General features: G+C 41.8%; 1 protein-coding gene across 1 annotated transcript in view; it reads left to right on the forward strand.

Moving 5' to 3' along the window:
* The first annotated feature begins 453 nt into the window (after positions 1 to 453).
* necab2 (N-terminal EF-hand calcium binding protein 2) overlaps positions 454 to 26,858 on the forward strand; it is a 150,320-nt gene continuing 123,915 nt past the window's right edge. Inside the window, exons 1-2 of the mRNA XM_030053284.1 lie at positions 454 to 780; positions 7,731 to 7,755. Coding sequence (XP_029909144.1) covers positions 454 to 780; positions 7,731 to 7,755 — 352 coding nt within the window. The remainder of the gene's footprint in view (positions 781 to 7,730; positions 7,756 to 26,858) is intronic.

Genomic DNA, 26,858 nt, shown 5'->3' on the forward strand with positions numbered 1-26,858 from the left:
TCAAAAGCAGCTGCAAGACTCAGAACAAGAAAAAAAAGATAATCCCAAACTAATGTAAGATCTTCAACTCTGCCACTCCCATCGATTGAGTTTGTTATTACAAATGCATGCTGCATGGCTTTGTTCAAAACCACAGAACTTTATTTTACATTCTAGTGGTACATTCTAGAAGTCTCAACGTTTTCAAAGATCCCGAAAATATCCCGAATATCCCGAATCCTATATAGAATTGTTATAGTATGAGGTACAGAAAAGCGCCAAGTACAAAAATGACCTGCAGTTGAGTAGCATAGATACACTTAAAGGGTATGAGATACTACAGAATATTTCAGATACACAGATATATGGATAGGTGGGTGTGTTTTGGGGTGGGTGCTGTGATGTAAGAGGAGGAGGGTGGGGGCTCCTCTCTCTCCCCCATAGAGCGCAGCATGAGCGCTCCGCAGCAAAAGGATGTGTGAGCAGGCAGCGCGCTACTGCAGGGACGGAGTCCACAAACTGCTCAACAAAGAACAAGCCAAACTCCGGGCCCAGGACAGCCGAGAGCAGCCCAAACCCGTGGCCGGTCAGGACAGCGAGTCCGCGACGGCAGCGCAGTCCGGAAACAGCGGCGCCCAGCCCGGTGGAATCGACGGGCTCGTCCGCTGGATCGTCACCAAAATGAGCGACAACAAGAACATCTCCAGCCGGGAGTACGCAGGCAGCAAGGAGGAGGTGGCCGTGGCTCAGGAGCAGTTCTTCGCTCCCGAACCGCGGAAAGGCATCTCCGTAATTTTGGATGTGAGTATAGAGTCACCTGGGGGCTCCTGAGAGAGGGAGAGTGGTCCTGCGAGCGGCGCGGGCATACTGGTTCAGCGCACTCTTACGCACAGAGAGCATCTTATAGTTTACTGTCTATGCGATTAAGTGGGGCTCCCAGCCAGAGCAGGCAGACACTTTAGCTCGTTTCCTGACGTTTCCACAGAAAGCATGTCAGGAATTAAATCTGTGATGGACTGTCTCTAAACATCTGTGCGCTCTGCCGCCCCTTCCTTCTACTGGTTGGCAAAAAAAACCGTGTTGCCACCCTCATTCGTACGATGCATGTAGCCTATTCCGAGGTGCTTGGCCAGATAAACTAAACCTGGTTGTAAATCTTTGCCATTTCACTATGTAAAATCCATCAGTTCAACAATTACGGTACAACTTTGGTGTTTTCGTTTTGTCTAACTCCGAGGAAAGAGTCGGAGGCGCGCCAGCGCACCAACCGAGCAGCAGCTCCATCTATCCGTATTAAGTTCAGCGCTAGTGTTGAAAATACTCAACTATTTTATGTGTTCAGACTGGAAGCTTTTATATCACAATGCACATTCAGCACTCTGAAAATGTCTTGTGATGCAGATGCACAGATGAGTGTTACGGGGCTGCTCCACTACATCAAGACCAGCTGCAAGACTCACAACAAGAGAAAAATGCTAATCTCATACTGATTTAAGCTCTTCACCTCTGCTACTCCCATGGGTTGGGTTTGCCATTACAAATGCATGCGGCATGGCTTCTGTTCAAACCCACAGAACTATTTTATATAAGACTGGAAGTTTTGATATCACGATGCACATTCAGTACTATGAAAATATCCTGTGATCTTGCTTCCTGTCCTGTCCTTTTAATGCGTTGTCCTGATCACAGCCCTGCATCACATTTTTCTTGCTCAGATGCCAACCTTCGTAACAGACGTCGCTAAACTTATTAAATGATGCAGCCTCCCCGCGGGTCTGTATGTGACTATTACAGTAGGCAGCGTCATATTGATTGAGGTCGGGGCATCTGTGGTAAGTTGGTAGATTGTTTTTCTTCAGCACCCTATTAAATTTTCCCCTGCGGAGATCAGCTTATATTGCTTTAATGGTTTAAAGGAGTGAAAAACGTATTGGGATAAGTCGTTGAGTTGCTACAGATCTGACTCCGACCTAGATCGACTGATTGATGAGGAAGGGATGTGTGGAAAACTAATTATGATCAAGGCTTGGGGGCTAAAAGTATCCCAGTAAACTAATAAAGTTGGTTTTGTTTGAGAGAGAGAGATGATTCTCCTTTCTTCTTTATGTGTCAGAGCAAACAGAAGCCAGCCAACACCTGAAGTTCACAGCACAGTCGTGTTTCCTAACCCCTGATCCAGGACCCAGAATGTCTCTTTGACCTGTTTCTGTTCTGTGGCAGACAGTAACAGCAGGACTAGTCCACTTTCATTAGGCTTAGTCCCAAATAAGGACTGCATTTCTCACTTGTTTTCACCAACATGTTCAGGGTCTTGGCCTGAAAATGTATGTAATGACCTTTTCCTGTACCGTTACGATCAAGCAACATAAACATGGCAAGGCTGGGTTCCACAATCTGATCATTTTTAATTCAATTTAATTTCATATACTTTTGTTGTCCCCTTGGGGAAATTTACCTTGGGCTCTGCATTGCGACTAGACATGCATTAAACATAACTTATCAGTCACCCAGACCTTCATGAATGTAAATGAATGTATGCTTAAAACAACAACACACACCACTTCATATTGTTTAAAACCAACCACATATTGCATTGAACTCTCCAGTGAAAAACTAGAACTTTAGTGGTGTGTGTTATGTTTGGCCCATGATAGTTTATGGTGCAAAAGATTGTACCTGGTCAAAAAATGGGATTTTTGCCCCCTTTTACATGTCATTTTTGTAATGTTTTAAAATATTCTGGGTTTTGAATTATTGTAGGACGAAGCTCCTATTCATTTTCCTGCCTTCTTCCTACAATTATTTCCTGCTCTTTCTGTCTCTTACCTGCGACTCCTCACCCTGATGGGTCTCAAACTACACTGCCATGCCTTCTGAGATCAGCAGCGAAATCAGAGCCTCCCTCTGGCATTTTTCTTTCCAGCTCACTTCCCGCATTGGCTTGAACTTTCAAATGTCAATCGCTTTTGCCATTTCCCAATATTATTGAACCTGGGATATTTCTCATGGCCAAGCCGAAGGGTTTTTTGAGTGATTGGTGATGTGTGTGTGTGTGTGTGTGTGTGTGTGTGTGTGTGTGCGTGCCCCACTCTACTGAATCCCTCTTGGCTCATTCTCAGCTTTTTATGTTCTCCCCCTCTCCTCTGCTGTTATAACCTCGCTGCACACTTTTCTTTTCTGGCAACCCTGTGACCCTCACATCCCTCAGAGCTCCTTAACCTTCTCTTTTCCTTATCCCCTCTACCTCTCCTCTCTTCTCCTTTTGTCCTCTACTTCTCTCCTTTCTTTCATCCCCTCCTATATCTCTTTTATTCCCGTCATCTCCTTCTCTTCTCCCCTCCCCCGTTCACTCTCCTCAGCTGGGAAAACATCCATTCTTAATAAGGTTGGGAGATAAAGCATACAGAAAACTCTTACTGTTTCTCCCTTCTTATTTCTATTTTCGATCTGTCCCACTCTCTCAGTGTTTCTCTCTCATTTTCCTCTCACTCTGCACTTTTATTACAACTCTTTACACACACACACACACACACACACACACACACACACACACCTTCCGCCTCCTCATCACAATACTTTGCCTCTGAAGGCATGTCTGTCTCTGGCAGCTCCCAGATTTGGCTGTTTCCGCGGAGCAGAGTGCACCCCAGGGTGCAGTCAGTAAGCCGAACAATGCAGAACAGCTTGTCATTTGGAACGTCGCTCATCTGCACCGCTAACAGTGTTCAGATGGCTCCAGCTGTTTTTTGAAAGACTCTGAAATCTACAGTTTTCCACAGCCGAACTTCTGTATTAAAGGTTCTATAGATTATAGATTTTTGAAATAATTACATTGCAAGTGCAACAGTCTGAGACAATGTAGTGCTCCACTGAGACCATCAGAGTGGAAGAGGAGGGATGGAACTACATATTTGTTTGAGCCTGATCATGTAACAGAGTACAAATGCAAGTGCATAACAGGCCCAGCTTTTCAGACAGGTACTTGACAGTTGCATTAATGATGCACCCCTAGAAAAAAAAAGATGTGATCAGCTGATATCACCTGATACTGATAATTTGCCAATATATTGGTCCAACCTGGTGGATAAGTATTGAAATCTGGGATAAAATATCTCTGGATTATAACAGAGTGGGCATCGATGTAATACAAAATTACCTCTATTAAACATTTTCCTCCAAAGTTGCCTGTGTATTTCATCAAAACAGAAAAAACACATTTGAGTGACTGGCAAAACAGACTTCCTCTTCTTCCCTTAGACCGAGCTATTAGCAGTCAATAAGGAAACTCACAAGGAAAAAAAAACATATCATATTTTCTGAATCTGAAACACTTGCATGTATTTTTTTTTAACCTGCAAGCCATCTTATTCATTTATTTATGTATGTATGTATGTATGTTATTCAAGTTCTGTTCTTCTCAATTACGGGGGAGGGGAATCTTAATGTACTTTTTGAAAAATTTCAAAGGCTGCCATTGTTGTTCACAGATCAAGCTGATTCCTTAAAAGCGATCGTGGCTGCTCCAGTAGTTTAAAATACCTGTCTTGTCTCTTAGCATTTTGTGAATACTATTAAGCCAAAGGAAACATTTTGAGTTTTCACCAAATGCCCTTTAAGCCATTGTCTATCTTTTCTGGTGAGGTGTCAGTGTGTCAGTGTGTGTGAGAGAGGTGATGGTTTGTCTCCCTTTTTTGTTGGCCTTTTTCATCTGAAGGTGGTTGAAACTGGGTCACCCACATTTGGACACTCCCTGTGCTCTTTCAACCCTTTACTAATGAATGTTCACACGTATACGGTGGCACAGGAGCATTTACTCTCTGCCTCTCTCTGTGTGTATGTGTGTGTGCACATGCTATTTCACAGCAAACGGACAGTCGATGATCACAAGTGACAGTTTGGATGTCCTTTTGTTGCAAGGCATTAAGGAAAATGTCACTCGTGAAGTCAGAATTTGGTTAAGACTACAGACCAGTGCTGTTTCATCTTTGGCTTGTGCACACAAGCTCCCACTGCCTCTAACTAAACCTTGCATGATATTCAAATAATAATGCTTAAAATATTCTTTTGATTCTAGACAATGAGACGGGTTGAATAGCAGAGGTGCCATCTGCTTTACGTTGGCAATGTGGGCTGTGTTGCACTTTGAGCATCTCTTTTCTCTCTTAACACACAAGCTGCACCACCCTGCCTCTCCATCTCACTTTCTCTCTTTCTCTCTATCAACCCATCTCTCAAACAATTGCATCTTCCACCCCGCTTTTTTTTTTTTTTTTTTACCCCCTCTCCTTGCACCTCGTCTTTGTGCTGTTTTCGAGCGATCTTTGTCAGTGGGAACATTTCATACCTCACACGTACACAAACACTGACAACAGCCATGTCTTCAGAAAGTGCATCAGCCCTACCGTTTTCAAATTCATACACAGAGCGCCTCTTTCACTGAAGCTATAAATTAGCTCCCAGAAAAGTAGATGTGCTAAACTGATTTGTTTGTGTGTGTGTGTGTGTGTGTGTACTTGTGTTTACATCCCAGTGTTTATCCTCTGTCAGACTAATAAATTTCTCTGTCCTGTGGCTCCCAAACATCACTGCACATTATCTGTCTGAGACGCACTCTATTTACAAGAATACGTGTGCGTGTGTGTGTGTGTGTGTGTGTGTGTGTGTGTTTGTGAGTTTCGGTTTCTGTGCAGACTAAGGTGCTGTCCTCATTGCGACTAGAATCAACAAAATGATTGGAAGACTGAACATTTCTATTATCTGTTATTCACCCTCTGGGTTCTGTTTTTATTGCCAATATATGGTGCAATCACTCCATTCCACTTGAAAAACTCATAAGCACATTAGGTCCATTTAGCCATCTTTTATTTAAATTGAATCTTGGCTAAATGTTTTGCCCCAGAACCCAGGATGCCCATTCACAAGCCTGATTAAAAAAAAAACAAAACATTAGCTTCAGTCTCAGAAAGCAGCATGCCAAATTATTAGCAGTCGTCCTGTCAGAACCTCTAAAGTAACTCTTTGTTTAACATATTAAATCTCTTAGAGTTTGAAACAAAGACCTGTGACCAAATTGATGTTTGATGCTCTTTCATGTTTATCTGAGGAAACGTGCTTCTGAAGAAAGTGTGAGTATAGCTGAGGAGTTTCATTTGCAATTATGATCCCTGCTTTTACAAAATAATGTCTGAAATTAAAGGAAAATGATAGCACTTTTAAAGACTGGAGTCCTTTATATTGTAGGGGTACTTTTCAAAGTGTCCACCCTGCTGGACTGTCATCAGACAAGATACTGACTCCCAGCCACATTCAGGGCTGCTGTTCTTCAGCCAGCATCCACAATTAATGTGGCAAGGGCTGGGAACGTTTGTCTTCAGTGGATAAATCAGAGTCACCTGCAACAACAGCCGAATGCCTCAGTCATCAGTAGTCCAACGTGTTAAAGCTTAGCTGTCTTTGGGCAGAGTTTGGATGGAATTTTGACAAACATTTGAACTCCCACCTCTCAAACAGCACCCACCCCCATGTTGATGAAAGGAGTTCAAGATCTGATTTGTCAGAATTTTGAAGGAAATAATTTTCCTACACAAGCTTTAACCTCACTGCAAAAACGCAAAATCTTACCAAGATTATTTATTTCAAGTCAAAAATGTCTTATTTCTAGTCAAAATATCTCACTACACTTAAAATAAGACATGATCAGCTCAGAAGTAACTTGTCTTTAGACAATTTTCACTTGTTTCAAGTGAAAATTCACCTGAAACAAGTGAAAATTTGCTTGTTTCATTGGCAAAATTTGCCAGTGGAAAAAGTGAAAATTCACTTGAAATAAGTGAAAATTAGCTAGAAACAAGAAACAAATTTTGCCAATGAAACAAGCAAATTTTCACTTGTTTCAAGCAAATTTTCACTTGAAACAAGAGACAATTGTCTAAAAACAAGTTACTTCTGAGGTGATCATGTCTTATTTTAAGTGAAATGAGATATTTTGACTAATAAGACATTTTTGACTTGAAATAAGACAAATAATCTTGGTAAGATTTTGAGTTTTTGCAGTGCTGTTCTCAAACTTTGTCCCTAGCTGGTCCCTGTACATTCACTGTATAACTTTATGTGGCAACGCACATCAAGGGCATGATGAATGTTTTACATAGCACATGATTCTAAACAGGATGAAAAGTTTTTATTTATTAGTCCTGTCAGGTTCATTTTTGAGATGAACAGCTTGGCAGGTGAGCCAAAGAGTAAATCTCAGACAGTGTGTGTAGCCAACCCTGATCTCTGTTCTCCCTGTGAAGGAGGAGGAGAGAAAAATGAAAATTTCCCCTGAGGAGTCCATAAATTATCACTTTAATTAAAGGTGCGTTAAGTAAGATTTCTCCATCGCAGAGCACAAAATGATTCTGGAGGGCTTGACAGGATTGTGGAGCAATACAGTCGACTCAAGAATTACCCCACTAGTCGCTGAAATTTCTGGTATTCAAAATTTACTTTCCCGCTTGTGCCCAAAACAGTCTCACACCTACTGCCATTTTCAGCTCATAAGTAGAGGACAGTGCTGCGAATCAGCAATCAGAAGTGTCACAATCCATTTTGGTCTCAAGCCGTAAAAAACAAATCCAAACCACTGTTATTTTGTGTCATATCTTTTACCTGTGCTGCTGCTGAATCTGATCCGTTAGTAGTCTTCCCTCTCTGAACTGTAATCCACATCTCAGTGCCGTCACTAACACACTCTCATTTCTTGTTTGCAGATATTCCGGAGAGCCGACAAAGACGGTGAGTGAACTGAGTGCTCTCCCCAGTCATGAGGGAAAAGGAGCTATGTGAAAATTGCTAATGACTTGTGATTGATTACACTTGCCTGACATTTAAGCAGCCGAAATGTTAGCATATTAGTTGGTAAATTGCCTTCATTGAGTGCTTCCCAACTGGTTTTAGTTATCTGAAATGGAATTTAGCACCTCTATTGATCACTTTGGTTCAGCTTCATTTGTTTGCTTTGGTTTGCTGACAGATGCTTTTCTGTCAATACAGACATCTGTTAGGATGTTAGGAGAGGCTCCTTGGGCTTTGAAGCCTCTAGTGTTCAGGAAACCACCGCGTCCCAAACACTGACTCCAGAACAGGAGATCTTGCTGTGTGAGCTCTCGGTGCTGCAGTGTGCTGTATTTTTAGCATGCTGAGACATTAAAGTGTTTTTGAGGGGAAAGTTGATATTACTCTGTAGCTGTGCCAGTGAGCAGTTTGTTTATACCCTCTGGCATTGCATGTTCTGCTGCCATCTCTCTCTCTCTCTCTCTCTCTCTCTCTCTCTCTTCCTCTGCTCTCTTTCTCACTATCTTCCCCACATCTCTTTTAATCTCTCTCCCATTCTCTTTCTCTTTGCCTCATCTTTGTCCTATCGCTGTGTCTTTGTCAGGAAAGAATAAAACTAATGAGGAAACGGCTTAAAAAGCTTTTCTTTCATACCAGCCAGATGGCCATTTGCTCCTCCAGTTTGTGTGTGTGTGTGTGTGTGTGTGTTGGTGGGTGTGGATTGGGGGGGTGATGTGTTTGTGTTTCTCTGCAATCCAGGCAAGCTGTGATTATTCCCTTTCCTCCTCTACAGCATAGACATACTCCTACTATTGATCTCTGAAAGGCAGATAACCATTTAGTTGTACACATTCTGACATTGACATTTGACACATACTGACACTCATTTCACACACACAACACACAAACACACACACACACACACACACACTCAGTATGACGCAGTCTCTGACTTATCTAATAATTTACTCCCTACCTGTCTTTCTCTCAAGTGGTTTTTAACTCTGCCTGCTGTGTGTGTTTGTGTGTTGACAGTAGAAAGGCGATGCATATCAGCCTCCACTACATCTGCTCTATGCATAAATCACATGAGGTGTTTGGCTTCAGACCTTTTTTTTTTTTTTTTTTTTCTTCAAACTTCAAATTGCAATTACAAGTCCCATTTGGCAGGTGCTTTTCTCCAAAGCGATGTACGTACAAGCGACGTACAAAGATCAGTTCAGGCAAGAAAACGACATCAAGAGCCATAAAGCTCTGGTTCTGGTCCAAAGGACAGACGTGCTACAAGGCAGTGCCAAGAAGGAATATATAGTGTGCATAAAGTGCATGAAGGAGGAAAGCATAGAGGCAGAGACAGTCCTTTAGGTGAGCAGGTGTTCCCTGAAGAGCTGGGCTTTTGGCCTTCTCTTAAAGACTGAGAGGGACTCTGCACATTGAATGGAGTTTGGTGGCTCACTCCACCACCGAGGAACCACAGAAGACAACAGTCTAGCTAGTGATTTAGGGTCTTGTAGTGCTGGCAGCAGCAGGCGCTGCTCCATGCAGAGCAAAGTGGGCAGGAGGGAGCGTAAACCTGGGAGAGGGAGTTCAGGAAGGCAGGAGCAGTTTTGGTTGCTGCTTTTAGGCGAGTGTCAAGGACTTGAACAACCACTGGGAGCCAGAGGAGGGATATGAGCAGTGGGGTGACGTGTGCTGTTTTGGGCTGGTTGAAGACCAGACGCACCGCTGCATTGTGGGTCATCTGCAGAGGCTTCAGCGTGCCTGCTGGGAGCCCTGCCGGTAAGGGGTTTCAGTAGTCCAGGAGTGAAATCACAAGCGCCTGTACCAGGAGTTAAGCACCAGGAGTGCTTACTTTCAGACATTACTGCACCTTTACATTTCAACAGCGACAACACCAAAGAACTAATGTTAATAAGTTCTGAATTTTACCAAAGTGAGGTGGATTTTAAAGGACCATACCAATGATCTTGAATGTTTGGCTTATTCACTACAATTTACCCGAATCTTGACATGACACCAATCCACTTTGCGAATCATGAACATGAACATACAGGGTGTCCACAAAGTCTCTTTACAATTTAAATCTATTACAAAAGCAATTGAGATATGTTCATCAGATTTGTTCCATGTACTCAGTGGTTATCAGAGTTTTTAATCACACTGGACGTCATTGACTTGAAGCAAAAGATCACTGATGCCATTGCCACCATTGATGAGGCTCTGCTACAGCCAACATGGCAGGAAATCGAGTACCGTCTTGCTTCGTGCAACTAATGTTCCCCATATAGAGGTGGATTAAATGAGGCAAAAAAAAAACTTCAGTATCTGCTCCTCTTTTTGTAATAATTTCCACAGATGTGTCTATTCATTTGCTTTTGTTATACATTTGTTAAATTGTAAAACTGAGACTTTATGGACACCCTGTATAATCAAATTGATTACATGTAGATATTTAAATATGCTTCTATGGCTAACAAAGACGTCACTATTCATAAACCATAGAACTGATAAGTGGTTGTGTAAAGCAAACTGTTTTCCCTGGTGGAGAGAGGCCGTTTCACTCCATCCGATTTCAAGTCATCAAAACACACAACAGTGCTGCTGCTTTTAGGGAAACTAATGTCGACCAATTTAGTACAGCGATGGAATACTGGTGTGAAGAATGTTTGAAGTCTCTGAAAGTTCATTTTGATATTGTAGTGGAATGAATGGAAACCAGTGGCTGAAGAAAAGGTATGAAAAATGATATCAGAAATCTTAAATACAACTGCTCACTTTGGGAAATGATTGGCAGAAACGTGAATTGTATATATTACATTATCATAGATATTATGCTAAACATGCAAAATGACTGGTATGGTCCTTTTTCACAACACAATTTTTCACACTGATGTTCTTCATAGTACAACTACATAATAAGAGTCCCTCAGGCTGTTTCACTAACTGTGCCACTGCCAGAAACATATAACAACTGCTGAAATGTTACTGGGTGGCGTGAGGGGCTAGATAGAGAATCAGGGAGAGAGAGAGGGAGAAGCCATGAGGAGAGAGAGAGAGAGAGAGAGAGAGAGGGAGAGAGAGAGAGAGAGAGAGAGAGAGAGAGAGAGAGCACTGGAAGATGTGGTTATTAGAGAGAAGTGTGGTTATTTAATGTATGGAATGCAGGGAGGAAAGAAAGAAACAGCGAGCGAGCTCAACGAGAGCTATTTTTATCCACCTCCCTCTCTCTCCTGGGAGAAGGCTGGGGAGCAGCTTTAATGAGAGAGAGAGAGTGAGGGGGGGTGAGCGAGAAAGAGACACAGTGAGAAAGAGAGAGGAGGGAGTGCAGGGAAAGCAGGGCGAAGCGAGGAAGCGATGCAGGGGAATAAGGGAGAATACTGTGTATTTGACAAGTGGGCAGTAATTGAGGTTTAATTGGTTGAGTTCAGACTTTACATTCATGCTTCAGATTCCATGTCCGTCCGTCCTGCCCCTAAGCTGTTGGAGCCACAAGGTGCAGAATGTGTGTGTGTGTGTGTGTGTGTGTGTGTGCCCAAGAGCGTGCACAAATACATTATGCATGCACCTCTACTGTATGTTTGCACAATTTTAATGATTGCAGTGTGGATGGTGAACGCAGCTGTGAAGAACGTGCAAGGTGTGCATTTTTGCTTCGTGTTTGTGTAGCCGCCTGCCTGTGAAATTATGTGTGTGTGTGTGTGTTAGGGGGGGTGTTCCATTTGCATGTATGTGTGTGTTTTTGCGGGCGCCTCAGTCAGGTTTTGTAGTGATTATCATAGCTGAGTCGGAGTGGTTGTTATACAGCTGTTAGGCTGCTTCAGCAGCTAATAATTCTCTGTAACAGTTGCATCATTTGACAGGACTTGGTTCACCGTCTCCTCTGGAAAGTTTGAAGAGAGGCTGGGAGAGGAAAGGAGAGGAGAAGGGGGAGAACTAACAGATAACCTTAGAAGTAAAAAGGAGAGGAGCAGCATGGGAGAGGAAGTGAGTGAAAGAAAGGAGATAAGGAGAATGGATGCTGTTGCTTTCCGGAGTAAAGCTCCCAACACTCTCGCTGTGCAGATGTAGGAGAATGTGAGCCATCCTGAGGCACAAAGTCTTGACTCTCATCAGCGAGCAGCCAAAGACCTAAGAGCTTTGAGACTGATTGGGAGATGCTTTGTGCAACATATTGGAGACTTGGATTAGAATATGGTTAATTCCTAGGGGTGTAAAATAAATAAATAAATAAATAAATAAATAAGTTAAAAAAAAAAAAAAAAAAGTATTAACACTGCATCCATATGAATGGAGAACATTTAATTTGTAAAAAAAAAAAAAAAAAAAAAAAAAAAAAAAAAAGGAATCCTTTAGGATTGATGTAGCTTGGTACCAATCCCATGAATCGCACATTCACTTGAAAAAGTTTTGAGCGTCTCAGGGGGGCGGGTGTTGCCCAATTTAACTCTTGGTTGAAGAACCGACTGGGCCAATCCGCATCATGTAGGCCAGGACATCTTTGCAAGAGCCAGAGAGATCATGGCATGTTGGCTTATACTGGCTAACATGAGAATATAGATGAACTTATACATGCTGCCACTTATGTTGTTTTAAGTGATTAAAACTAAGTCCCTTAATTAAAATTAATGGAAGATGTTTTTTGACAAAAGCTGAGTTTGATTTATTTCTCCCCACTGGAAAGGACACAAGGTATGTTTATTTGAATTAGCCTGACTTTACTGCATTGTTCATTCAAACATGTTTCATCGTCTTTTCGGCAATATAAATCGCTTGGATTTGGTACAAACCCTTTCAGCAAATTAAAAAGTGTCAGCACTGACTAACATTTTTGTAGTTAGCTAAAGTTGCTGAGTTAGACTGATTTGCAGTAGCGCTGTGAGCTGGCTAAAGCAGCGACAGTGTCAGCTGAGAACAACGTCACAGCAGAGGACCTGTCAGTCACTGGGGATTCACAGCACTCTGCCTACAGAAACCGACTAACACTGGGGGAATTCCACACTGAGTAAAGGAGTGGAGATGGAATGGTCACTGAACATTGACTACATTGACATGCACACCATATTCCGGTTCAGGTCAATATTCCAGTTAAGGTAACTGTGCCGCGGCAACTGGAATATTCCGTTTACATGTTACTTGGCATGCCCCCGTGTTTTGGCGTATTCCACTCTCTGACGTAATGCGGCACTCAGCCGCGGGGGGCAGCAGTACGCGTATAGGCGTCTGGTCTGCCGGAAATACAGAAGAAGAAGTCTTCTTCTTTTTCTGTCTCTATTTCTATGTTTTCTCCCATCGATATCCTCCATGATATTTAAGTCTTTCATTAGCTGAAGGCAGACTGCAGACTCCTGGCTCTTGCTGCTGTTCGCCCTTGCTGTAGTGTGCACTATGTCGTTTTCCCTGCTTGCAGTAACCATAGCAACAAAGACACCCAAGAATCGAGCATGCGCAGTCGTGACTGAATATTCCGGTTTGGGACATTTTCCGACTAAGGTGTTTACATGCCCCAATATTCCGGTTGGAACAGGCATATGCCAGGGGTCTTATTTGGAGTTCTCTCCAACCGGAATATGACCTTAATCGGGTTCGGTGCGTGTTTACATGACACGTGCGCAACCGGAATATTGCAAATATTCCGGTTAAAATAGGAATAAGGTGTGCATGTAAACGCACTCATTGTGATTGTAATATACGAGGGTTTCATAAATACTGACCTTCCTCTCTACTGCTTTTTGCTGTCATAAATATGTAAGTGTCCTAGCCCCAGAATTGGATTGGCAAGTAAGGTGCTTTGTAGCACCTGAGGTAAATGTTTCCACCCCCCCACCCCCATGGTTTAACTCATTTCTTTCCAGCATCTTCCGGGCTCTTAGACCTAACTCATCAATAAACAAAGTTTTGCATTTGGAATTCTGTCTGTCTTTCTAGGTGAACGAACTTGTATGAATTTGAGTGTCCAGGCTGGTAATAGCTTTGGCAAATGAACCTTGAGTAATCTTTAAGTGCAATTCCAAGTGTAGTGACACTGGTTTTTCCCTCATCACTCTGTCACATAAGTATACATCTTATCCACAGATTGAGAGAATAGCTCCCTGCCTTAGGGCCATCTGTGTTGTAATGTTGTCAATAGTTGTGTGGAGTGTTCCTGTCGCATTCAAAGCTGCAGTCCTACTATTCATACTCAAGCCACTTGGATTCTAGCCTCACTGTGAGGATCAGAGGAAAAATGTATCATTGCCAATCTTCCATTGCCCTAAAAAGAGAAAATAAAAAAGAAAAAGAACAAGGCCCACAGCTCACTGACATTTTAAATTAAAAGAGCATTTATGGCCTCCCTCCTTTTGGCTTCAGTGCTCAGCATGACTCTGAGACAAAGTAACCAGCAGTTAGTTGTGGATCAGGAAGCTTTAACATTTCTCGTTTTGCTTGACTTAAAGAAATATAGAGATAAGTTTTTTGGTCTATTTGACAACTTGCCTGTTAGGTAATAATAAAATAGTCTTCGGTAGATCATTAACGTCAGTTCTCCGCTCTAACACATAAGTATATATTGTGATGAAAGTTCATAAGCTACAAACATTATAGTCCGGGAGCCAAAGGGTGATTAAATAAACATTGTAGAAAGCAGATTTGATTTATTTGACTTGATTATTGTGCATAAAGTCTCATAAATCTTAATTTTATGGGATTTTGTTGTTTTGGGCATGAAGGGGTTAATATCTAAAAATGCCCTAATCTAAAATAAAATACATTGTACATATCCACTGTATTGTATAAACACTGTAAAAAGCATATTTGATGCATTTAGATCAAGTGTTTTGCAGGAAACACCATAAATTTGAATTTTTCTGGGATTTTAGTGTTTCGGGCATTAAGGGGTTAATAACTAAAAATGCTCAAGGGATATCACTCGGCACCCTTTTGAATTCTTAAGAGATGACCCCAAGCTACAAGAATCAGCTGAGAAAAAAACTTTTCCCGACGCAACAAGGTCCACCCCCCCGGCTCCCGGACTATTATCCCAAGTAGTAAGACTGACCTTTTAGTAATACATGTTTAAGTGTTACTTTTTATTTAAACAAAACAAAACAAAACAAAACAAAACAAAACATAATGCATTTCTTGTGGCCAGGTTTATTTTGGGGAAACAATTCAGGTGAGCATCAACATATTAATCTGTGCTGTACATATTCTGTACCGTGATTTATTTATTTTTTTAACCTGTAGAGTCCCCCAAACCTCCCAAATCTTGGTAAGAATACATAAGAGGACTTTGAAAATCCTACCTAATGTTGAAAACACCTTTTGTCTCTGTGGTGAAAATACTCAGACTACACGTTCAGGGAAGGGTGGGGTATCACACACTTAGTGAACTGGGATTATGCTGATGACTCCTGAGTGATGTCAGGCGCTTTAATCTTGTGGGAACTTGCATAATCCAGTGTGAATCATTATGTACATACATTAACACAGCAGGCATTCTCATCCTACAGGCAGCGGCTCACAGTCTGCAGGTCAACTGGGGTGGTAAAGATTGAATATGTAAACCTTTCACACCACCAAATGATATCTTCAGACAACTGGTCCTGCTCATGCACCTGATCAAGGATTCCAACACTGACCCGGTGACAGGCGTTGGGAACGACTATAGATACAGCAAGTTTTCCCTCTGATGGTCCTGTTTGCTTATCTAGGTCATATAGAGGCATAGGCGCAAATCCCGGGGGGGTCAAAGGGTCAAAGTCCCCCCCACTTTTAAGAGATGTCCCCTCCACTTTTCAGAGATGCCCTCTGAGATGTTCTCTGAGGGTGTATTCAGACCTGTCTCGTTTCAAGCAGTTGAAATATTTTGGTTTGTTTCTTTTGCTCGTTAAATTGCATAGGTCTAGCCACTAGGTGTCCCTAGAGCCTATAAATAATTAAAATAAATAAATAAATAAATAAATAAATAAATAAATTAAAAAAAAAAAAAAATAAAATAATTAACAGGCTGCTTAAGTCAGTGCAGCAGCCAGAGAAGCTGCAGACTGGTGACTTGTAGTGTACAGTGTGTGACTATTCCAGCGTGTGCATTCTATATTGTACATTGGTTAATATTGGTGTACCCCCCTCTCTTGAGAAATTGAGGACTTGACCCCCCCAGTGTTGGAGTCGGATTTGCACCCATGTATAGAGGCATCAGTATTAAAGGCCCCATGGCATGGAAAAATGCAATTTTGGTTGTTTTTGCATGATAGGGAAGGTCTCAGGGCCACATAAATACTGTCCCATGCATTAACTCTCCCTGTAAAACGATTGGATTGCACTTCCGCCTCTTTATGATGACATAAAGAGGTGGAAGAAGCGAGCCAGCCCGCTTCTGCTCCCCAGCTAACAAGTTAGCAACGTGTCAAAGAAATGTTGCTGCGCCATAGACGGGTGCAAGGAGACTCATGTTTCACTGCACACTCTTCCAAAAGAAACACATGTGACAGACCAGTGGCTGACGCAGGATTTTAGTCCAAATTTGCTCGTCTGTTCAGCGCCGACTGTTTTATCAACCCGACACAATACAATGCCGGCTTCGCGAAGAAACTCGCGAAGAAATGGACGCTGCTGTCCCCACACTGTCTGGACCAACGTCAACTCCGCAACCGCTACGCGATTTTTTGTCTCTGTCTCATCAAGACAGTAACATCCTGCAATAAATGGATATGAGGTGGTTCCCTGTCTCCTGCCGTCTGTGGTTCGGGATCTGAGTCGGGCTCAAACATGTACAGTCGGCTAACTTTCATAATCTTTACATAGTGGCAATTTGGTCATAATTTCAGAAGCCAGTATTTTTTATTTACACCTAAAACCTGATTGTGCTTAGGTTTGATACATGCTAAAATGTTTATTAATTTAGAAGTTATGAACATGTTAGTCATTTACAAAATTTGGCTGAGAGCAAGTGTTAATTGCAAGCCAGGTCATAACATTAAAAGATACTTATTGGTGTTTATGCAACCCAGGCTTTCTAGTGAAATCACAGAGTAGACACATAACCTTACCTGATACAATATGGACACTGCATACATGAGTATTTCTGATCGTGTCCTCAGTCCAGTCGACACAAAGCTACTTGACAGCTTGAAGCCACAGCCGCCTTTGGTTGCTTTGAAATGGTCACAATCTGCCTATAGAATACCCATTTTGACAACCGTACACACCACAACCTGACATTTTGATGCTGTTGACAGTATTATTTAATGCTGTTAACCTCTCCAGCCAGGGCAAGATAGTAGTACTTCTGTTACCAAACTGTGCACGGAGCTTTTTGATGACGTAGGCTGTAAACGAGTCTATAACATCACGCTCAGCGGGAGCCATGACAATCATACATAATATAGATCTATATAAGATGTTAATTCCCGTTTACAGGTGAGCACCGTTGAGCTCAGCTGAGCAACGTAGGTTTCAGTGATTGGCCCGATCATATGTCTCTCAGAAAACAGTCAGCCAATCAGTGGAGAGATGCTGATTCTGTCTTCTGATTGGCTAAACGAACCGTGCTGTGAAACTATGAACCGTGCTGTGAAACTATGAACCGTGCTGTGAAACTATGAACCGTGCTGTGAAACTATGAAAACAGGGTCCCAATATGGCAAAATCATGTCAAATGGGGGTCCATGGCATGGGGGACCAGAACATGAAAAAGCTTAGAGCACCAGAACGAGTTAGCTCCCAGGCATTTTTCCCTGGTAGCTAACCACTTTGGTGTCTGATTTCTCACTTGGTAAGTTGACCAAGGGGCCAATTAATTTCCCTAAAAACTTGATGTAATCCTTTAAGTGCAGCTGTCAATGTCTGACATTCCTCCTGTCTGTTCCACATACTGTAATGACAGTTCTTTCTTTCTTCTTTTTTTCTTTTTTCTTTTTTTTTTTTTTGCTTCTGCTTCTTAGTGACTCATCAGCCATCTGCTAATTATCAACACTCAGTTTGACAGGGAGACAGAAAGCAGACGGAGTTTGGGGAGGCTTGTTTATCCACGCTGTTGAGACAAAACAGAATTACAACATTACAGCTAACAGCAAATAGGAGGGTGCAACGTGCTCTAATCAGTGTGGTCAGACGGAGCTCATGAAAATTACAGTGGGGAAGTCAAGTTCCTCATCTTGTCTTCAATTTGGCTCCATCTTGGGTGCCAGGCATTTATCACTGTGGTGTTCCTGCACTGCACTTCCTAGAGAAGTTCACCTTTTAATCAAAGAGTGTGTTCAGCATGGTGATGTCTTTTCTTTTCTTTTCTTTTCTTTTCTTTTCTTTTCTTTTCTTTTCTTGCCATCTGCTTTACAACTCAAGCTGTAAAACAGATATCAAGGTAATAAAATAATAAGGTTGTGAGTATATCTATCTCTATCTCTCTCTAAATATATATTTACTCAAATACATATTATCTATCTATCTATCTATCTATCTATCTATCTATCTATCTATCTATCTATCTATCTATGTGTGTGTTCAAACCCTTAAATTAAAGCTGAATGTCTGCACTTCAATCATGTCTTGATTACTCCATTTCAAAGTCACTGTGGTGGTGGATAAGGGCAAAATCATGAATATTGTGTCACTGTCCAAATACTTATGGATCCACTTAAAGATCCACTTAACAGCTGTGGGCTTGAATGCATTTTTAAGGACACCTTAAAGACCCATTCTTGGCACAGATCAAACCCTTAAAAGCTCATCTCTGTTCAACAGTATATCACATATAAAGAAGTTTTGTTCCATGAAAAAAACCCTTCATGCATTTAAATCGCTTGGCTGTAGCTCTACACCTTTGCCTTCATTTAGTGTACACGGCTCGATGGATATGCAAATAGTCCCTGCCTCTCTCCAAATCTCCAACTCCCCTCCACTCCACTCCTCAGCTGCTCACATACCAGGTTCACCTTCAACCCTCTAATTGTGCAGGGTCGCCCACAAGTGGAAGAGAATGGAGCATCAGAAAGTAATGCAGTATATTTACAGTAGAAAGTGTGCCATGAGCATAGTGAGTTTTTAGCTGCAGACAGGATGTAAATGAATGCTCTCCTCTAGCCTCCTGCATTACTCTAATCTTATTTACCCTTCTTACTTATTCATCAATCCAGCTCAGAAGGAGAGAAAGGGAGAGGGGGACGGGCTGTGAGAGGAGTGAAGGAAAAGTGCAGGGGGAGACAGGAGAGACACAGTGTGAAGAACGGCCTTTAAGGTGATTCATCATATCCTCGTTCAGCCATGTTCAAAGTCCTCAGTGCCAGGGCAACTGTTTGATATTGTAAACTGCTGGTTGGGTGTACCTGGTAACTAGCCAACCTAATGCTGCATATGATCATGGTTGGATGTTGGGAACATGTCATAAATGACATACATGCTTTCAAGTTATGAGGTAGAAAAAACATGGACCCTTGCTAATGGTGACAAGCTTGGTAATAGGAACTATTAATCATAAAAAGTCACACCCTTAATTCATACATCTGTGCAATCCCCTATCTCGCTCCTGGTCCCCTATGCATACTGCGTTCATGTGTTGACTTCTTTGCTTCCTCTTGAAAGCATTCATTCCTCCAGAGGTTACACTGTGAATAGTGTGCTTCACCGTGGTTACACATTTGCAAGAGGGATATTCCGGTGTCAGGCATCCTTTGAAAGAAACTTAGCATTGAGCACCCACACCCACACTGTAACACTCGTCTAACCACTGCAACGCTAAACCAGACACCTGCCAACACCGTCAACCAGCTTGATGTGACTTTTCTCTGTTCTAAAATGGTTGTCCTAAAACAGTTTCATCTGGCTGTGAGACTTCAGTTTAAACTAGCCTTAAAACCACTGAGTAACAATTATAACACAAACTGTTTGGTCAAAGATAATGAGGAAAAGAGTAGATTCACAGTATTAAAAAAAAAAAATAGTGAACTAAAGAGTAACAAGTACAGCCCACAGAAAATAAGCTGTAGAATACTGGTTCCTCACAAAATGTACTCCTTTACTCATTTGTGTTATTTGTAACGTGTTTACTACCCAGCCCTGGTAAAGCCTTTAGAGGCAGGCAGGTGAGTAAACTGGATTGTGGAGAGAAATGACATCAAAGTAAAGATCAAAATAGACAAATGCAAAAAGGATACCCTAAAGAAGCAGAGGGAATATAAATGTAGGAGGTGAGAGAGGGCAAAGACAGAGGATGAATGGAGAACCAGCAGGCGTGAGAAATGGAAGAAGACAGACGAATACCAAGAGATAATTCAGTGGAGGGAGACAAAACTGACAAGTGGGACAGACAAGATGGACAGAAACAGAAGAAACAGAGGCAGAAATGAGAGAGAAGAGTCGGGGCAAACAGACCACATGATGGCTCTGTACTGGAGCATCATGGTTTATTCAGTGGGACGGGAGGTAGCTAAAGACAGCTCATTGTTGGTGGACCAGTCCTAAAGACTGGCCAGACTGTGTCTTTTTTAACTCTCCCATCTCCCCAAACCTGGAGGCTGATTTTTTTTATGGTTGACTTGTCCACACTCGCTACGTCCAAAACTGAGTCTTTAAGCATGGCTTCTTGTAACATTTATCAACTCAACTTTTAATTTTTAGTCTGCCCTAAAGACAAGCTGCTGCAGTCAGTTTCCCTGCTCGTAAGCCAGTCAGCTTGATGTGGGACATGGATCTGCCACAGTTCCCTCCTGCAGTCCTGTTTTGTTAAGTGTTGTCACGTGTAGTCCTGCTTCGTGTTTCCCTGGCCTGTCAGCTCCTTGTGTCTCCCTTTGCCACCTGTACCTGCTGGTGTCAACTGCCCTCGTGTGTATTTGAGGCCTTGTTAGACTGCAGGCAAATGAGGTCAGATCTTTGGCCTTGTCCAGACTGACAACCCAAATCCATTTTGCTGACATATCCAGTTTGTATCCAGATTGATTTTAGAAAGTCTAGACAGCCCAAAAAACCCCATGAAATATGATTTTTGCAAATCAGATCCAAACCACATTTGGAGGTGCTTCGAAATGCAGTTCTTATTGGATTTCCAGAGATGTCTCAGTCTGAACGCTCTGGACACTCAAGCAGGATTTCAAACTGTCTTTTGTGTCACTCACAACCTGGCACACAACAATGATGTCAAATCCAGAGTGACGGAGGTTAATCACAGTGGCTGAACAGAATCCATTGGGCTGTCTTAAAGGCCCTATTCAGGCTGCAGACAAATCAGATTTGTTTTTCAAATCAGATCTTTAAGACAGACTGTCCACACTGTAATTCTTAAGTGATCAGAACCTATCCTCATGGGTTGCTGTGGTAACAACGTGGGCGTCAGTAACTACACATGCTGGTGACATGGATTTCCAACACAAGCAGGTGAAATGTAAAGAGGCCTCAGCACCAAGTGCCAGCAGTCAGTTTATGTCAGTGTCTGTTGTTCTCTGTGCTGTCCTCCCTACAGCTCTGCTAGTAGCAGAATGGATTCTGCTCAGCAGCTCTGATACACCTCCGTCACTCTGGATTTGATATTGTCTTTGTGTCACATTATAAGTGACATGAAAAACTGTTTTAAATCCTGTTTTCAGTGGCCAGAGCATTCAGACTGAGATGCATCTGTAGAAAACTGATTTGAATGGCATTTCAAACCACATCCGAAAGTGGTTTGAATCCAGTTTGCAAAAACATTTTTGATGTATTTTTTTCCTGTCCAGACTTTCTAAATGGATATGCCAAAAAATGGGTTTGGGCTGGCAGTCTGAGCAAGGCCTCTGTCCCCTGTATACTCTACTGTTTGCCTTGCCAGTTGGTCAGCCAGCCTGTTCTCCTTGTGTTCCAGTCTGTTTTTGTCTTCACTTCATTATTAAAGTCATCTTTACCACTCATGACTCTGCTTCTGCATTTGGGTCCTCTCACCTCTGCTCCAAGTGACAGGATTAATGAAAAGTGCATCTTAAGTGGTGATCTCATGCTACACCAGTAAGCATAAATAATAATAATAATAATTTAAAAAATCAGTCAATTAAACTTTGAACAATCTCACCCTTCCACCTATCCCATCACATAATGCGGTTGCTGATTGGTTTGTCCTGATGTTGTCCCGCCTCAGAATCCTGTTATATTGGGAAATAGGTAACATCAAGGAAGTAAATTAATAATTTCATGAAATGATTCGATCACATTTCAACATATCTCAAGCAATCAAGTGTGACATATAGTAAAATGTGCATTCTGAAGCACAATGTGTGATTCATTGTGCTTCAGAGTTGCTGAAATGTTTATTTTTTTTAAACCAATCAGTGTGCCAGGTGCCATTGCCTTTAAGGGCAGGATGCGCTATCCTAAATCCTAAATCCTAAACCCGCGATGGAGAGAGGGAGGTAGATTTTCTCAGGGCTTCTACTGAGGCTAAAGCAAGGTGGCTTTATATACATATTATATATTATATTATAGGCGAGTTAATTCGGGAGGTGGAGCCACATGTGTCCAAGTGGACGTGTCACAACACCACACACACCACAAGAGGCAGAGGTGGAACTATGTGTAAACTAATTTATTGACAAGGTAGATTGGGCAAATAAAATATTAAAAATAAAAATATAGCACAGCTGCTGGCTTATGATAAAACAATAAAACGTGCTGGGGTAAGTGTCCAATTAAAACAGTCCTTTCCTCTAAACAGTCTATATGAGTAATATACTCAGTCCATTCCGGCGGCGTCCCGGTATCTGATTCATTGTGCTTCAGAGTTGCTGAAATGTTTATTTTTTCACTTTGATGGAGCTAGGCTAATGACTTCAATAGACATCAAGTCTTTATGCTAAACTAACATGAAGTAAAACAGTGAAACACGGTGTTTTGCCCAAAGCATTCCTTTAATGGCTTTATACTCTGACACATTTTGACAGATAAAGCTAAATAATCCCACATAATGTATTAATACTGTATATATTCTACTGAGACTACTATTTTTTTTTCTACTGAGACTACTATTTAACGTGAAAGGAATGCAAATATTGTGCACAGTACACAATGCATATTCATTGCCCATCGTGTATCAAAGTTTTTCTCTTATTACACATTTTGGTGGTCATGAATGCACTCCCTTTTTAGATCCCTTTATTTAGAGCTCATGTAAACTTTGCATTAGAATTCTCCCGCATAGTGGAATGAACTCAGAATGGTAAAATATTAAGCATGTAACTGTAGCTAGTGTCTGCTAGAGGAACATGCAGCTCGTCAAGTCAGGCAGTTGGAACGATGTCATGTGCATCTAGTCATCTGCAGTCTTTAATCAGTCAGACTCCTGCTGCTAACAAGCCCCAAAGTGCCCCACGATGGGAGGAGGAGGAAAACAGGAGGAGAGGAAGTATGGGAGAAAAACAGGGTTTGTTGTCTGTTCTGTAGACACAACAGAAAGTACAGGTGTCCTCTCACTATTACTCCTTTATGTCAGAAAGGCACTGCCTCAACCGATGCTCACTTTGCCTCACACTCTGTTTCAATTTCACTGAAAATTTCATAGCCAATCCTATAACGCAGTCAATGTGTTCCACATTAATTCAATGATTAGTACCAGCTACTATCAGCTTCTTGACTGATTCTGTCAGCATTTTCATTCTGATTGTTGTAAATTGTGGAGATGACACAAGAATTGACACTCAGGTCAGAATCACACCCTTGTATTTGTCGTCACAGGGCATGTCATCCAGCTCTACCGATTTGAAATGAATATTTTGTTGGGCTGCTTTGTTTTCTACTTGAATGCTACCAGCCAATGTTGCGCTTGTAACTCTTACTTTTATCTCATGTAGCCTGTATGTTTAACACTAATGCTGATAAAGAGTTAAAGAGTTTTTCAAATAAAATACCATATTTCACCAATTAATCGCCCAGCTGCAAATAGCCGCCTGGTTCTTATAAACGTCTGGGGTCTGCACCCATTTTGCGCATTAAACGCCCACCCGAATAACCACCGGGGCGATTATTTGCATTATATTGAGGTAACCCAAAATAAGGCTATTCACCTTATTTTTACAGAAGTAAACAGTTAGCCGCACAATAACTGTGTGGCACTTCCATTTTCTGTCAAAATAAGAGCGCTAGCTAACGTTAAAAAAAGGGTGCACCGTAATCTTAAATCGACTGACTGTAAATATGTTGGACAGTAACTGTCATCACAATAATGGCCTGGTGCAGGTCTGTGCAAAAATAAATAAAGGCCTGCAGCGAATAGCTGCCTGGTTCTTTTAAACGCCTGGGGTCCAAGTTGATTTTGCGTATTAAACGCCCGGGCGATTAATTGGGGAAATACGGTAGTATAATGAATGGGATTTCTGTTTTTGTTGTGGTATCAAATCAGGTTTTGGGAAATGTGTAATTGCACAGGAATTGTCATCAACTGCCAGAATTCAGCTGTTGTGGCAAAATCCCACTTCCTCTCCATTGTAATTGGTCACGTGACAAAATGTGAGTTCTGTTCTACAGAGCTTTGTTTTTCTCTATTTTAGAAAGTGCTTCATCCTGCCTAAGACACCAGGCACAGCACCTTCTCCACAGAGGCAGTTTTCAGCCTGCCTTGCATCCACTTCTCATTCTAAATTATGTAAAAAAAAAAAAAAAAAAAAGTGCTGACAGTTTCAAAAGAAAACATTATTTAGGATGAATATGAGAGAAAACAATTCTGCAAGAATACATGGTGGATGTAAGATAAATTAATATATATTATTGATCCTGAGGGTAAATGTTTCTTTCTTCGCTCTGGTTGGAATGTAAGGTTGGCCATGGTTTGGTGCTTCCTGAGCAGGTGGAGGTTAAGGGCTCATCGATAGGCCTAATTCAGGAGGTATGGCCTCTTGGGAGGCGACACCATAGACCTCTGGTGAACACAAAATGACCTCACTGTGGAAATGTGGGAAGAAGAAGCTGTAGATGCAGCAGGAGGAAAGCAGAGGAGAAACAGGAGTTGCAACCTCCTCCCTTCACATTTTCTTTACTTTAGGTTATATAACCAAGGAGGAACTCCAGGCAGTGATTATAGGAAGCCAAACTGTTGCTGTTCCTGGAAAACACTGAATCTCTGCCAAGCTATTAAAGCAGCAAAAGCCTTTGTCCAGATTGTCATACCATTTAAGTGGCTTTGAATGGCTTTGCATGGGCCTTAGGCCTATATGATGTTCATTCACTGCATATTGAACAGTATCATGTCTCAGCTATTCAGAAAATATATTCATTTGCATAATTGGAGATTTGTTTTTTATGCCATGGCAGTTCACAACCATCTAAACCTTTCAACCTCTCAATAGACATCATGTTGATCACAGTTCTGTGTGTGTGTGTGGTGTTTGTGTGTGTGTTGGAGGGGGATTGCTGTTGTGTGTGTGTGGCTTCAGGGTTGTAGGAGGGTGTCTTGTTGTTCCCGGGGGTGTTGCTTGATTAAAACTCACCATGGTGTTGGAACACTGAACTCACCATCCAGTTGGCCGCCTGTAATGCTTATAGTCCGGCTTGCATTTTATACCTCTCTCTCTCTCTCTCTCTCTCTCTCTCTCTCTCTCTCTCTCCCTCTCTCTCTCTCTCTTTGTCTTTCCTGCTGTCTCTTGTTGTCGCTACCAATCTTCTTCCAGATTAATTAGCTTTGGCCAGAGTGTGTTCAGTGAAAGAAGCAGCAGTAAGAACTATCTTGTGTGTGTGTGTGTGTGTGTGTGTGTGTGTGTGTGTGTGTATTAAAACATTGCTTGACTCACTGCACTGCAAGGGTGCCCACACACTGTGCAATTTTGGCCGTCTTCTACGTTAAAGAGTGAGTCAGTACTAGCAGAAAACTTGTGCTGCACTCTGCTCTAGGGGCTGTATTTCACCACTGACAGCTGATGAAACACACCCGCTGGAGCGCCGTGCACAACAAGTTTTCTGCCCGATGTGAGTTAGTGCTGACTCACCCTTCAAGCACATCTTTTACTGTGCGATCAGAAAAAGGTAAAATCTTGATTATCTGCTCTGTCAGAGTTCTACTGTCACTAAGAGCCATTCATAAGTGATGAGGCTATGACCTACATCAGCCGACAGCTAGGCATGCACGATAATATGTGCACATCAGCACTGTGTCATTCCTTTTTTATATATTGTATCTATAAGCCTATCCTTAATCCTTTCAAATGACAAATAGTTTCATCAGATGGAATCAATAATAATAATAATAATAATAATAATAAATAAAAATAATTTACCTGTGTTTTTATTCACATATGTCTCACACAAATCCAATGAGCAAAAAATAATATATACATGTATAATTTGGTCAAAATATGTAAAACTATCTCAAAAGTCAAACATCCAAATAGAGGCAGGCTGACTTGTAATTACATAATCTATAACAGTAACGGTTTCATGAGGTTATATTCTTTTATTACAGCCACATGAGCCTTGAATGTGGCCCTCTGCAGGTCTCGAATGTAGCAGCTGTCCTTCATCTCCTTCAGGCTGTAGAAACTCCAGCTCTTGGACTTGTTCATATATTAACGTGAGGGTGAAAGTAGAATGGCAAGATGCAATTGTAGGTGGAAAAAAATACATGCATATATCAGTATCGGCATCAGCATTGGCATCAGCAGTCAGCCAAAAGAGGAAGATATTGGCATATTAGGTATTGGCAAAAAATCCAATAGCATGCTGACGGCATGTTGACAGTGTGACACTGCCCTAGTCTGTGGGAATGGAAATGATTTTTTTTCTTTTGCCATTTAGCCCATGCAAGAGAATTGGGAAAAACAAACTACAGTAACTCACGCAGGAGAATGACTTTCCTTTCAAGTACAGTGCTGTCAGCGCAACAGGCAGTGCCATTCATCCTCATGCCAAAGCTCCACTAATGTGCCCTCTTTCATTTTAGAACTTTCTGGTCTGCACTGTCTTCACACTTCCTTTTTGACATGTTTACTTCCAGATCTGGTGCAGATCTGGTTGTCATTTGCTACCATGCTTTCGCTGGTCATTCTCTAGGATGGCGCTTTTAGCACTAGCCGCACAGCAACATTATAGGCCAATTCGGCCAGGGTCAGAATTTTATCTCAGGTCAGCTTTGGTCGAAAAGGTGC

This window comes from Myripristis murdjan, chromosome 6, assembly GCF_902150065.1.
Source record: "Myripristis murdjan chromosome 6, fMyrMur1.1, whole genome shotgun sequence".
NCBI classification, from domain to species: domain Eukaryota; kingdom Metazoa; phylum Chordata; class Actinopteri; order Holocentriformes; family Holocentridae; genus Myripristis; species Myripristis murdjan.